Source organism: Colias philodice, chromosome 1 (assembly GCF_061535455.1).
Source record: "Colias philodice isolate Cphi_HAF_F1 chromosome 1, ilColPhil1 Martin Lab GWU primary, whole genome shotgun sequence".
Lineage (NCBI taxonomy): Eukaryota > Metazoa > Arthropoda > Insecta > Lepidoptera > Pieridae > Colias > Colias philodice.
In genome coordinates, this window is record NC_143086.1 from 6,943,899 (window position 1) to 6,958,968 (window position 15,070).

The following is a 15,070-nucleotide window of genomic DNA, read 5'->3' on the forward strand; positions in this document are numbered from 1 at the left end:
AGTAGAATAGTCGTACAATAAGGTATTTTGTTGGTGTTGGTATTAACAAAGTATTTCAATTTAACAAATATTATATAATTAATGCTTATAAATTTAACTTCAAATCGTATATGTAACCTCATATTTCCTATTCTTTGCCGTCTAATTTCTAATCCTCGCAATTACTAATCACTATCAAAATAGCTTATTTGCACTATCATTTGAAGCACTTATTATTATTAAAGATATACCTTAAATTCTCTTATAAAGATAATTTAATAATAATTTTACCTAGGTTCGAGCGCACGTGCGTAAAGAAGATGGCCGTACGCAAGCCTACGGGTGGAGTTTGCCCGGGAAAAGCGGTCAAGGACAAAAAGGTCCAAATGTGTCACTATCATCCGGTGGTGTTCCAGTCCCAGTGCCGGTATTCTGCAGGTGAGATTTGCTTTATTTTTTTTTTCTAAATTAAATGAAATATTTTTTTTTCATGTATAAATAATGTTTTTCATGTAATGAAGTAAGATGACTGAGCTCTTATTAGTTTTGTTTAACTTTTGAGTTTATTAAATTGTATTGCTTTCATGTTTATTAAAAGATGTAATAATATCTATAATATCCGAAGAACATATTAGTTTTTATTCTAATCTAACCTTATACGCATTATTGACCTGTAGTCTAGTTTTAGGTATAACTTACTTCTGAATTTATTTATTATTATATATATATTATACTAATACTTGATTATTACCATTTTAACAGACCCATCGCAGAAGCAGAACCTCGTATGACTCTGCTCTGTGCCGCTGCAGTTAACTTGAACGGTGGGAAGTCGCCAGATGGCCGTAATATTGGCGATAGTGTTACTATGTGCCTAGGTAATTTATTTATTTATTTTATTTATTTATAACACTTTACTATGCTAGTTATACAAATTGCTTAAAAACTAAAACTTATAGCTAAACTAGCACAGAGGGCGGCCTTATCACTAAAGAGTGATCTCTTCCAATTCTTCATTTAATATGTTTTCAATCTCTTAATTTAATATGTTTTATCATATTAAATTAAGGCTTATTTACGCTACACCGTGTCGCAACAAAGCTATTCCGCGTCCGGGACTCGTTCAAACATTATTGTATGCTTTTTGTATGAACTGATTCATGTCTGAACGAGGTTCGGACAGGCACAGCGTTGAAATTTCTATGGATATTGTTTTTCGGCTCCGGCACAGCCTAAGTCATGCTTTATAATTATATTATTGATGCAAAAATTGTGCTATCAAAAATTAACGAGGCATCTTTGTCACTGTACTCTTACCAAGTTGAATGTATTTTTTTAAGATTCAAATTAATGTAATATATTGTAATTTGCATGAAAAAAAATGGATTGCTAAGTTAATATTTCTTTAACCATTTTTTAAACAGCTTTCTTCAATCGAATATGAAAAGCTAACATGAGATATGAAACTTTCTTCTTATTAGCATTTAACATTATAACTGCTTTACAATTAACACATAAATCTTACATTATAGCATACGAAATGAGCAAGGCACAGTCAGCTGGGTCTCCGGAAATAGAACAAATTGGTTCCGAACTACAATCCACCCATATCGTCGATAATATGCAGAGAAATATGTCTTCGCTAGTCTGGATTTGTTCCAGCACACAGACCAAGGGCATTGTTATGGTGAGAATGTTATACTGTACTTTTATGAGCATAGTGAATGTAGTTTCTTTTTAATTATTTTAGATGATTTAGAATATCACTGACAGAGAGAGAAAGAGAGATCATAGCTATGTTTTTTGATGAGCTTATTTTGAAGACCGTATTATTTACCTTAATAGTTGTTATTATTATCAAATATTACGCGTGAAAGTTATACTTAACGGTTTAATCAGACTTGTGAGTGTATCTCTTTTTTGAATATTTTCCACCTACATTATTATATCAATTAAAATACACTTTAATATGAAAAACTTTGCAAAGAATCGAAAAAATCGATCACGAGGCTGAATTGAATGGATCGATTTGTTTCTATTCTTTATTATATAAAGCATTCGAACGCTATAAAACTAAATATCATGCTATAACACATTGTGTCATCTGCCAACCCTCACTTAACCAGCGTGGTGGATTATGGCCTGATCCCTTACGGGAGGCCTGCGTCCTAGCAGTGGGAACATAATGGGCTGATGATGATAACTTAATTAATCTGGCAGATAATAGACGCTAACAACCCGGCGGAGGTGATAGAATCGTTCACGGTGAGCGACAAGCACATACTGTGCGTCGCGTCCGTGCCCGGCGCGGTGGAGGACGACCACCACGAGTACGAGGAGCGCATGACTGAGAACGAGGCTAAGAGACACTCTGTGAGTTTGTGTTTTCTTTATTAAAGCGCTTATTATACTACCCGATATGAAGGGCCCTGCATCCAGGGGGGCGTGTACCCTAGTTAGTGCGGCGCTTATTACACTTCTCTGCGAATTGGGCCCTAACTCAGTTTATACGTGAATGTCTAGAGAGATAAACGTATTGTCGCATTTTACATTATGTCGTCGTCAGTATCGAAACTTCAAAAAGTTGCTGTAGCAGTGGCAACCGTTGTCGCAATAACAAATATAAAAAAAGAAGAGAAAGATCTGGGTGAAAAGCTTTCAAATATGCAAATACTAAGCGTGCTTGAACCAGGAAATTTAAGGAATTATCTCAGAGTAGGTGCAGAACAATTTGAACACTTGTTGAGTTTAGTTACACCTTACATACAAAAGCAGCCACTCCACGCACTAGTCGCGCGGCAACTGAGCTCCCTAACCGCCCTAAACGTTATTACATTATTTTAACAATCTGCAGGGCGCTTAGGGAGCTAGGCAGATCGGGATGACCCGATCGCCCTTAATCGGGACACGAACTCCCTAAGTCTTATTACACAACTCTTAGTTAGGGTTAGGGTTCCTCAATATTGGGTGGTCTAATAAGCCTTTAACCGACTTCAATAAAAGGAGGAGGTTCTCAATTCGACCGTTTTTATTTTTATGTATCACTTTCCACGCCACCAATGGAATCCGCCATACTACTATCAATTAATATGATAAATGCGAAAGTTTGTGAGGATGTGTATGTGTGTGTTTGTTACTCTTTCACGCAAATACTATTGAACTTATTACAATGAAATTTAGCACACATATAGAGGGTAACCTGGATTAATACATAGCGAAGCCGCGGGCAGAAAGCTAGTAGACAATATAGAGGACGCCGATACTATTGTCTCTGAGAGCCCGCCGCTCAGCTCTAATAGTGAGCCTGTTAATAGTGAGTTTGAGAAATATATTGCTTAAAAAATATACTGACCTAATTGAGAACTTCCTTTTTTTTCCTATAGTACGAGGAGCGCATGACGGAGAACGAAACTAAGAGACATTCGGTGAGTTTGTACTTTTTTATCATGTATTACTAGCTTTTCGCCCGCGTTTTTAAAGAAAAACCCACATAGCCCCCTTCCTATGGGATTTCCGGGATAAATCCTATCCTATGTGTTAATCCAAGATACTGTCTATGTGTGTGCCAAATTTCATTGTAATCGGTTCAGTAGTATTTGCGTGAAAGAGTAACAAACATCCATATCATGAACTTTTGCATTTATAATATTAGTATGATGATTAATAAAATGTCATTGGTTATAGTTTAGCTTAAAAAAAGTTTAGCTTAAAGCTTTCCGCCCACGGCTTCGTCGGCTTTGAATAAAACCTAAAAAATTATTAACGGAAACATTTACCTTCCTCTTGAATCACCTTATCTATTAACAAATCCCATCAAAATATTTGCATAATTTTAAAGATCTAAGCGACAAAAAACAACTACTGTTATCATAAGTCTGCTGCAATTTATAAATAAACTAGCTTACCGCCCGCGGCTTCGCCCGTTTTATCTAAAACCTAATTAATTATATACTAAAACCTTCCTCTTGAATCACTCTATCTATTAAAAAAAACCCCATCAAAATCAAAAAACCCGTTGCGTAGTTTTAAAGATTTAAGCATACAAAGGGACATAGGGACAGAGAAAGCGACTTTGTTTTATACTATGTAGTGATGTCTAAAATAGCGGACCGATTTCGTTTTGAAATCATTATTCACCTGTTGTAAGGCTTTGCTCCTACAAGCGTTACTTGATGTTTGATATTAATAATTATTTTATTTTGAACAGGGCTCGTTGTTCTGTGTAAGTAAGAGTGACTCGACGGAGAGTCAAAACAATGGTCTTCCATTAACGGCCACTAGTAGCAGTTCTGGTGAGAATGGTGCTAAAGAAGTCATCGTTGGTAGTACACGGATGGTATGTTATACTTTATAATTGTATTTCTTTATACTAAAACTGGCTATTAAAATTTTATCAGTTACTAGCTTTCCGCCCGCGGCTTCGCCCGCGTTTTCAGAGAAAAACCCGTTCCCGTAGGATTTCCAGGATAAAACCTATCCTATGTCCTTTCTCGGGTATCAAAATATATCTATACCAAATTTCATGCAAATTGGTTCAGTAGTTCAGGCGTGATTGAGTAACAGACAGACAGAGTTAATCCTAGTGATGACAAATCCAGCGAAACAAAAATTATTGAAATCCCTTTTTGAATTTTGAATCAAATTGGTTGAGTTAGTTATGAGTGGTGTAAATAACACGATTTTCGTTTAAATATAAATAGATTGTAGTATAAAATTAATGTAGTGTAATGTTGTTGTGTCTAACTGTTCTTAATAAATTTTAATAATTTTTTTTTAAATATGTTATGACGATTCAAAAGTTTTTCTCGACGAAGTCTAATTGAATAATTAAATGTTTGATTTTGAGTTTTTCGTATAATAACATCAAATAAATAATGAAATCTGATACGCTAGGTGCAAGCAACAATTCTAACCCCGCCCAGTACACCGGCAAAGGAAACGCCGCCGCCGATCAACGAGCAACCGCCAAAGGAATCCGCCATAGACAATATAGAGGACGCTGAAACTATTGTCGCTGAGAGCCCGCCACTCAGCTCTACGCCTGTTAATAGTGAGTTCCGAACGTACTGGAATATTTTACTAAAAAAAATTTACCGACCGAAAAATATCCTTTCTTTGAAGCCGGTTAAAAATGTTTAAGATGTGTAGAGGATAGAATTCAGGGCTCTTTTGATGTATCTTAAATGATTGATGTTTTTTAAAAGTGTGTGATGTATGATTGAAAAGTTACAACGCGATGAGCCTAAGTCAGACAAATAGTTATTCATTTGGATCATATAGCATTTTTTTGCGGGTAAACCTTAAACTGACTTATTTTATAAATAATGTAATTTGCTGATATGATTGCTTAATCAATTACTTTTTTAAAATAGCAAGTACTCTGTAATTTGCCTAATTCTACGTTGAAGACGTATCCCTAGCAAGAGCAAATTTGCGAATGAAGTCGCGGCTACAAGCTAGAGTTAACCAAATATTTGCTTGAAGGCATTTTTATCAACTGCATAGATACAGAAAGACGCACTTCTCCAGAGCCGGGTGTCGACGCGTTTGCGCAAGAGCAGTCGAACGCTGAGAGTAGGGATGTGCCGCAAGAGCGCATCACTACGGCCACGCCCACTATGTGGCTCGGCACTAAGAGCGGCAACCTGTATGTGCACTCCGCTGTGACGGATTATAGCAAGTGTTTAGCCAGGTATGTATTATTTTAGAAAGAAAGAAAATACATTTATTTGTAACGATCCACATTTATAATACATAAACCATAAAAAAAATATAACTACACGGTATAATATGGATAATGATAACTCAGTGATTTGAGAATATAAGGACATATAAGAAAAGTGTGCAAAAGTGTGCAGTGGCAGTGTACATATGAAATAAAATTTACTGTTTTCAAAGAGAGTAATAGAGCGCCGCCTCCTTGGTACAGAGGTTAAAGCGTAACCGTTAACCGAGGGGTCCTGGATTCGATTCCCAGTGGAGACGAAATAAAAAATATCTCGGTCTAGCAGGACATAGAAAGTTGATCACCTACTTGTCTCTAAAGAAAATTGATCAGTGAAACAGATAGGCCCCACTAGGGGACACGGGGCTTAATAGTAGTAATACATCGTACAAAAATGAACGGTATGGTTGTAATTATTTAAAAACCTCTGAAATGTTAATTGATTTATTTATTTCTAGGGTGAAATTGAACGACGCGATCTTATCCATCGTGGCCTGTTGGTCGCGTTGTATAGTGGCGTTGGCTGATGGTACTGTGGCCATATTCTCTCGGCTCGCGGACGGACAGTGGGACTTTTCGCAATATCTCCTTATGGTGCTTGGCGACCCTAAGTGTTCAGGTAAATATTAGGTGTCCATGATTCTGGTTTATTTATAAAAGAATGAAACACAAACTTTAATATGATAAACTTTATTGTGTACTTTATATGGATAAAATTTATTGTAACCAAATTAAAAAAATACTTAGTAAAATATAATTTATAATGTCATATTGGTACCGTTTCCAAGAAAAAGTTTATTTTATGGATATAAATTTGACTGAAAGTTCCGTGGAAGCGGCACAGATTTTACACAACAAACTGACAAATAGTTTAGTGTACAATTCTGTAAACATAATCACAAGCTACATATTTGTAATTGCCTGTGTAAAACACGAAATTATGCCAACTATTTATAATTTTAAGGGCCGATTTTTCAATGCTTGGATAAAACTTATTCGTCGAATAATGTATAAAACTACCATTTTAAAAACGTATTCTAATTGCCCGTATTTGACAGTTTACGTGACATTTTAATATTATCGTGTAATACTTTATTGGACTGATAAGTTTTATCCAAGCATTGAAAAATCGGCCCTAAAAGTATTATGGAAATGAAAACCAGTAATTACTCCGGTATTGCCATGATGCGACCTTGACATTTTACTCTCAACGCCTAAAGAAGATTAATTATTAAGTAATGAATTGTTCATTAGTTTTAATTCTTATCCTCAATGATAGTGCGGTGCCTCAGCGCTGTGGGTAGCGGTACAGTGTGGTGCGGCTACCGCAACAAGGTGCACGTGATCGAGCCTCGCGCGGGCGTACTACTGCACTCGCTCGAGGCGCACCCGCGGCAAGAGAGCCAAGTGCGACAGATGGCGTGCGAGGGAGACGGCGTGTGGGTGCGTGTCACAAGTGAAACCTCTTTGACAACATTCTAATATTTATCACCAATAAACTATCACTGGACGACTTCCGTACAAGACAACATTAAAATATCGCTGAATATCTCCAAATTGATAGAAAACATTTAAAAAAAACATTCAAATATGTATACCAAATTTGATATTGCATATACTTAATATAAAAAAAAAATATAAAAAAAAGACGGGTTGCACTCCGGGAGTGCCGGCAGAAGTGAAAACTTGATTATTAACGTTGAGCATGTTTGATATCCATCCGTCTTACGCTTTATCGATCAGGCCACGTGTCCTGACGCGAGTTTAAGATTTTATACCCAACGCCGCTAAAGAAGTTTTCACTTCAAAATTGTCGCCTTACTCTGGTATTGCCATAACGCCGTGAAATTTTACTCTCAACGCCTAATGAAGTTTCACTTCAAAAAATGGACGGCTGTACCTTGTTTGTTTATTTTAGTTGTCTAAGTTTTGCGTAATGTCGCGTAGTGTTTTGATAGTATTAATTTAAAAAAAGAAATATTGTAGAATTCGGTTGTTCAGTCATAATTAAAGTCTTCTGCGCTTTTTATTTAACAAAATATCTAGATAATATTTTTTATAACAGGTCACAATCAAAATGGATTCAACGTTGCGTCTGTACCACGCGCATACGTACCAACATTTGAAGGACGTCGACATCGAGCCGTATGTTAGCAAGATGCTCGGCACCGGCAAGTTGGGATTCTCTCTCGTGAGGATCACGGCGTTGCTCATTAGTTCGGGGAGACTGTGGATCGGCACTAGCAATGGGGTTGTTATATCTGTGCCACTGTCTGAGAATCAAAGGTAATGTTCACAGAATTATGTTAGAAATTGTTTCTTTGTATTTTTAGTTTTGATATATCAGGTAAACATTCAAATGCCCATAATCAGGTTATTGTTGAGTGAAATTTGTTGTAATGATCACAAGGCCAAGTAGTGTTATAAATTCTTTTAATATTAATTTCATAAAAAATAGCTGCCAAACTGAAAATGAAAAATTATTTATTTCTTACAAACCTTTTTTAAAGACAAAAATCGATGGGATCTCCTTGTAAGTTTAGAAAAACCTGTGTCAGGAGGACCTGCTCTTCCTTAACTAAAGTTTATTACCATAACAAAAAATTGGTTGTTTGTAAAGTAGGTTTACGTGATAACGTCTTATTGGTGGCAGCGCTCGAGATGAGACGGGAAATCGGTCCGTCTCTCTCTCGTTATACCTGCGATCGCGCTCGTGATGTTTTGGTGTGACACAAGTTTCTGAACATGTCACCCGACTAAAACGATTTTAAAGACGTTATCACGTCAAAAACTAATATAGTTCATAACATAAATAAATCATTTATTCACGAACAGAGACGCAATCAGATCAACAAGTCCATCTGGCGTGATCCCGCTATGTTCTATGGCGCACGCTCAGCTCAGCTTCCACGGGCACCGGGACGCGGTGACGTTCTTCGTCGCAGTTCCCGGGGCCGGGTCCCCGCGGACCCCGGACTCCCCGGACCAGGGACCCACACCACCCCCCACTCTGGTCATATCCGGGGGCGAGGGGTACATCGACTTTAGAATAGGTAAGTACTCAAAGTGCGAATGCGTATAACCCGTGCTGGTGATGATCGATTTAAAGTTGATGACCCGTGTTGTTAAATGATTTACAAATGTTTACTGATTCGTTAGTGTTAAGTCTTTGGTTATAACTTGTGCCAATTATTATTAATAGTTTTAAATTGGAATGTTTTTAAATCATCATTTTATAGTGATTTCCATTCTAATTCACAAACATATTAATACTTATTTCTGTGGCAATCATTGTCCAGAATATAATATAATAAAAATATGAGAATAAAAATCAGATTTAGGAAAAAAACATTGTTTGACCTTTCATTAAAGAAAGTCATATACATGTATAGATAACACTCGATAAAGTTTCTCTTTAATTTGAGTTGTTCTCAAATATTGTATGGAGTATGAAAATTATAATTTGTTTTAAGTTTCTATAGTCTATATTAATTGGTGAATTTATTTTATATAGGTACACATTACCTCCAATGACCGATGTCAAAACGTTAAGTGATAATAATTATGATGGAATACACTTAAATTTAATTTATTAATCGAGCAACATTTTATTTTATATTTTGTTGCCTCATTGCAATATAATGTGCCTAAAATATTAAATGCTTTCTAGCGTCCCTAGTAATTCAGAAAAAAATTAAATGCCAAATATAAGGCTTATATTCGATAGATGAATATTATCAAATATTTAGATTAAAATAAATATAAGGTCCCTGCAAAATAGGCGGCAAAATGCATAGTTTGTTTAGTTTACAGATGAAAATTATGCTTAAAATATATGTAAGCTTTGCATTTATCTTTAGTCTTCACTATACCAAAATATTGATATCTTTTTGATGATCTATATTATAGGGACCTTATACAGGCTACCATGCTTATTATTTAGAGACCAGTTTTTCTACTAAAATGGCGCTCATTTAACCATCGATTAATGCTTCAATTAATGCTTTTAAATTCATACAGTCATAATACATACATCTTAGTAGAAAGACCATTTTATATACACACAATATTTTATTCCTCCCTATTTTTTCTCATTAGAAGAGCATGCCGATGACGTTCGAGATACAGCCTCCCACCTCATTGTTTGGCAGATTATGAACGTACCTGATAACATATAAGCATAAAAATTGTTCTTAATATAAATCGGTACGTTTTTCAGAATCAAACACAAGGAGCATGGCGCTTGGGACATTGTGCAACATAATACATTAACGCTAACTAAATTATAACTGAATTTACTAAGGGCATATTGTAGTCTTAGTTTCACATTGGCAAATTAACATTAATTCACATACGTAACGCTGGGTGTAGACAGTGGAAGCGAACGAACGATATACCACGCTCGATGGTGGGTTAGTTTAATATATCGTCGGTCTCTTTCATTCACTTGCTTCCCAATACTGAACACGCGATTTTAGACCTTAATGTAACATCCTACTATACATTAACAGTTCGTGTCTTGAATGTCATCAGTGCATTGTAATTTGTGACCGTCCATTTTTCTCCCGAACCCTGCTTATAACGAACACTAATATGATATTTAGTGTGATGCGCTGGTGAAATAACTAAATATATATCTAATGTGTTGTTATTTTATTGTACAGTTAATGTGTAAATAATAAGCATTTTTTGTCTCGTCATAACAATTTTAACACATATTTAGCTAAAGTGTACATTGCCTATTGTTTGTTAGGAATGTAGAGGAATTTGAATGTTATAAAGCAGTTCTGAAGGATGAAATCACATCTTTAACTACTAGTTTAACAAAATTTTATATTTGTTTTAACTTTGTTATCCTGTACATTCCTTGGGTTAATTTACTTATTCTCTCTCAATAAGAATAATATTTAAAGAAAATACCCTTAAAATTATCACCAGCTTTGCTAGTAAGTTTATTTCTGAAAGTCAACCTTATACGATTTTCAATTGAATCAACTGTAGTCCAAACTTTGATCTATATCAAAACGCGCCCCAATAACGTATTCCTGAGTGTTAAGCTAATTAGTAACTATATAAAATACCTTTCACTCATCATTTGTGACATCCACATCACAGTAGATCGCTAAAACAGAGCCATTTCTGAAACAGCTTTGACAAATCAATAGGGGGCGCGTTTTGTACTTTCTACTGTGGAAATATTTAATGACTAGCGGTCCGCCCCGGCTTCGCCCGTGGTACATATTTCGCAATAAAAGGTAGCCTATGTTCTTTCTCAGGGTCTAAAGATTATCTGTGCCAAATTTCATCAAAATCGGTCCAGTAATTTATGCGTGAAAACCATACATACATACATACAAACCTTTCCTCTTTATAATATTAGTATAGATAAACTCATGGCTGTCAGTTTTTGATGTGAAACTTCTTTAGGCGTGTTGAAAATTTTGGTATCTTTGAATCTTGCCAAAGAAGTTTCACTTCTGACATGTGTGCTCGACACGCCCTATTTTGTCAGATTTTTGTATAGCGGGTATAGGCAGATCAATAAGGGGCGTGTTGTTTTACTGGACTTACTTAGTGTTACTTAGTGTCAAACGGTTAGGTGTTTGGGGGTGTCAGCAGGGTCTTGTATATTTATTTATTTATTTATTTATAATTCTTTATTGTGCAAAATATGATCAAACAATAGTATACAAAAGGAAGTAGTAAAACAAAATATAATTTGCCCAAAAGGCGGCCTTATTGCTAAACAGCAATCTCTACCAGGCAACCTATAACGAAGTTGCCTGTATAGTATAACGAAGCTTCCTGTGCAGCTGATTCGGAGATGGAGGACAGCGTGGTAGTGGCGGAGGACGGGTCGTCGAGCGGGCACAGCTCGCTAGTGGAGCGGGCCAGCAAGAGCCACCTGATCGTGTGGCAAGTGGCCACCGCCTAGCGGTCGGCCGGCCGCGCACGCGTCCACTCCGAGTCGGACTACGAGTACGTGTGCGTGTCCGACAAGCCGGCGGTCGCGTACAACGCGTAGGACTGCGATTGGTCGCTGATTCTAATCCCCTAGACAAGTGGCTTTCTCAAGAAGCTTATATCTAATACACTGGAGATTGCACTATGACCATTAACTTGTAACAAGAAAATATGACCTTGAATGACGCCTGTATGTTTTTTTAACTTAACTTGCCAAGTTAGGTGTGAAAGGGATAAAAAAACATACAGGCGTCATTCAACGTCATATTTTCTTGTTACAAGTTAATGTTCATACTGAAATCTCCAGTGTATTAGATATTTAAGCTTCCTGGCGTAAAGTTTAATAGAATAGATTATGAATGTATGAAATTGACGTTTTGATTACGACGACGACGACTGATTGATTACGTCAATCTCATACATTCATAATCTATTCTATTGAACTTTACGCTAATAGAAAGCCACTTGTCTAGGGGGGCTGACCCCTGATTGGACGGCTCGTCGTTGATACAGCGTGTGTATAGTACGATTCACAAAAGATGACACCACAGATTGGCGGCCGTCTGCGCACGTACACTCATGAAGAAAAGACTTAAGACAAAATAATATTTTAATTTTGGTTAAATAATTTGTGTATGTAAACGCTGGTTATGCAAAACCAAAGTATTTTCTTCATGAGTGTACGTGCGCAGACGGCCGCCATTTGTGGTCATCTTTCGTGGATCGTACTGTAAGTTCTTTCAAGCGACAGCCCAAGTCGAGGTTCGTGATCCCCGTCGGAAGGGAAGCCCTTGCGCATGTCGCTTCGTGAACCTTCTGTTCACTTACGCGTTAAGATGTATCAGCCCTTTTGGAATGTAATAGAGGGTATTGTAGTTATAAATCGACGAAATACCAGTTGTGTTCCAATCGAACGTGTATCAACGATGAGCGTCGTGAATCACCCACTCCGCGTAATGTGTTTTCTCTCGTCACGTCATCGTTTTTGAACTCTTCGACGCATTAGTGCACGGCCCATGGACATTAAATATTTCTAACTGTTTTGCTAACGTTTGTGCTTTCATCGCGCCGAAACACTAATCGCGCTTTGTTTTTAGATTATTTTTATTTGTATTATAATATCGCTCACCTATTTAAACGCATTCGGTGTACAAAATATTAAGAAAGATGTATTTGTTTATTATCTATTAATTATTATTAAATTTAATCTCATTTAGAAATAATGTACAAGATATAACCACCAAATAATTCATTTTAGTAGATCTAGATAGTAGATAGCTTAGTTCTATTAATGAATTTTTTTGTAATAATATTATGGTATTAGTATGAATTTCTCATCTATAAGGTAATCGAACGGGCTGTGGTTGTCATCTGCATCACAATTATTGTAATAGTTAGTAAGTTAAGGAATATAACGTGAATTATATGCGGCTTGTGATATTTATCGTCGATAGGAAGCCGAGGTTGTTTGTTTACAAATGTATTCATAATATGTCGACCAGCAAACCCGTTGAATCTTCTATATACTATCAAGATAGTAACCTATATTATATTATTTTCAGTCATATAACAGAAGCACAAAAGTTTACAGCTATAGATGATTCCGTCTTATGATAATGTATAAGTTACCTACAAGTTTGCTGGCCTCGTTCGTTTAGTTACTGTACTTGTCCAATGGTGCAAACATTATTTTAAGTGTATTAGTATTTAGCATTACTTTTGTGCTGTTCCCGCGTCGTAAGCGACACGTCGCTTTGGTAGATATTTTATTTTAGGATAAATTTTATTTACATTTATTTATTTACTGTTTTGTTTAAAGGGTTCCGTTGTGTCGATTGAACGTATTGGAATAGGTATTACTATATAATGTGCTGGTTTAACGATTCGACTCTTCAGCATATTCTGCTATCAAACCTAGTCAGATTTAAACGACTTAGGATAATTAGATAAGCTTATATTGTTTGCGGATTACAAGCTATACAAATGCCAAGGATTATATTCAAGGATTGCCATCACACGGCGCAATTATGTAGTGGGCATTATTTAGTTTGATTATTATATATAGATTTATAGTGTTATGTAATTGATTAATATGTTCATGAAATAACCTGCAATCACATTTCATTCAATTGGCTTCGCTCATCCGTTTGAGACTGCGATATTTATAAAAATATTGTATGCAATAATGTGTCTCAACGTTATAGTAATGGTTTACGAGCCAGTATGCGCAGTAGCTTGGCTGTTTAAATAAATCATAAAGCACCGTCTATCTTGTTTATTTACATTCTAATATATTCGACTGAAATTTAAATTAATGAAAAACTAATGGAACCGATTGGCTTGTAACAAGTTAAAATATTTAAATTATGTTGACCTGATTTGTTCGATTGCGTTCTTTCATAATTTATTTGTACTTACGTTTTGCGAACCTAATATTTTGTGTGCAATCGTATTAGAAAAATCGAGATTATTTTAGGTTTAAGTCTTTTTTTATTGAGATCTATGTACAAAAGGTGAATCCAAGATTTTTATATTTATTTCCCTTAGTTAAATGAAAACATGTGTTTACTTTACATTAAATTGTGTTGAATATTAGATAATTTTAATGAAGTGGAAATGTAATTACCGTAAAAACTTTACGTCGTTTGTAATACGCAATCCAATAAAATGCTGCTAATAATATTGCTTTTTATTTAAGCCCCTGAAAATTTTACCACCTACCCCAGTTTAATCCAAATATTCAAATACATACCATACACATTAGAGTAAGTCCACACGGCGCGTCGCGTCAGCGTTCCGTCGTCGTAGCGCTGTCGCTGCGTCGTTTTACATACAAATAACCCATGTTCACACGGCGCGCTGCGCGGCGCAACGCACACGTGACGGACAGCAGCCCCCGAGACGAAGCGGGAGGGGGTGTCAGCGCTCAGTTGTAGTAGTAGTAACGCTGCGATGGCGCAGCGCCCGTGTGGCCGGCTATGCGTCAAATATTTGCGTTGCGACGACGCAACGCTGACGCAACGCGCCGTGTGGACTTACTCTTACCCATATACATATTCTAAAACAATTACTAAACATCAATACCTGTAGTTTAACTACTATATCACGTCGATTAAACATAATTCAAGACCGATTTGTGTGGAAACTAGCACTAATTTGCTCCAATACTTTGTTCTGTGAATAAATTTTTTCGCAATTTGCTTGATTGCAATACCATCGATTTTTCGTATAGCGCAATCTATATATATAAAACTCAAAGGTGACTGATATAGTGATCTATCAACGCACAGCCCAAACCACTGGACGTATCGGGCTGAAATTTGGCATGCAGGTAGGTAGATGTTAGGACGTAGGCATCCGCTAAGAAAGGATTTCCCGAAATTCTTGCGGGAACGGGGAAAA

The 15,070-nt window shown here is 36.3% G+C and overlaps 1 protein-coding gene across 7 annotated transcripts in view; it reads left to right on the forward strand.

Annotated features, from left to right (window-relative positions):
• Positions 1-11,752, forward strand: part of syd (JNK-interacting protein syd) — a 28,465-nt gene extending 16,713 nt beyond the window's left edge. For 3 of the 7 annotated variants that reach the window (XM_089714107.1, XM_089714122.1, XM_089714071.1), the window contains 13 exons: positions 275-417; positions 742-857; positions 1,512-1,666; positions 2,200-2,352; positions 3,363-3,404; positions 4,187-4,315; positions 4,873-5,029; positions 5,485-5,671; positions 6,163-6,323; positions 6,984-7,147; positions 7,770-7,990; positions 8,540-8,757; positions 11,518-11,752. In XM_089714107.1, coding sequence (XP_089570233.1) covers positions 275-417; positions 742-857; positions 1,512-1,666; positions 2,200-2,352; positions 3,363-3,404; positions 4,187-4,315; positions 4,873-5,029; positions 5,485-5,671; positions 6,163-6,323; positions 6,984-7,147; positions 7,770-7,990; positions 8,540-8,757; positions 11,518-11,639 — 1,968 coding nt within the window. In that variant the 3' untranslated portion in view covers positions 11,640-11,752. Of the gene's footprint in view, positions 1-274; positions 418-741; positions 858-1,511; positions 1,667-2,199; positions 2,353-3,362; positions 3,405-4,186; positions 4,316-4,872; positions 5,030-5,484; positions 5,672-6,162; positions 6,324-6,983; positions 7,148-7,769; positions 7,991-8,539; positions 8,758-9,802; positions 9,911-11,517 lie in introns of all 7 variants that reach the window. The other 4 variants (XM_089714142.1, XM_089714153.1, XM_089714131.1 and 1 more) reach the window with 3 other exon arrangements.
• Positions 11,753-15,070: the final 3,318 nt, after the last annotated feature.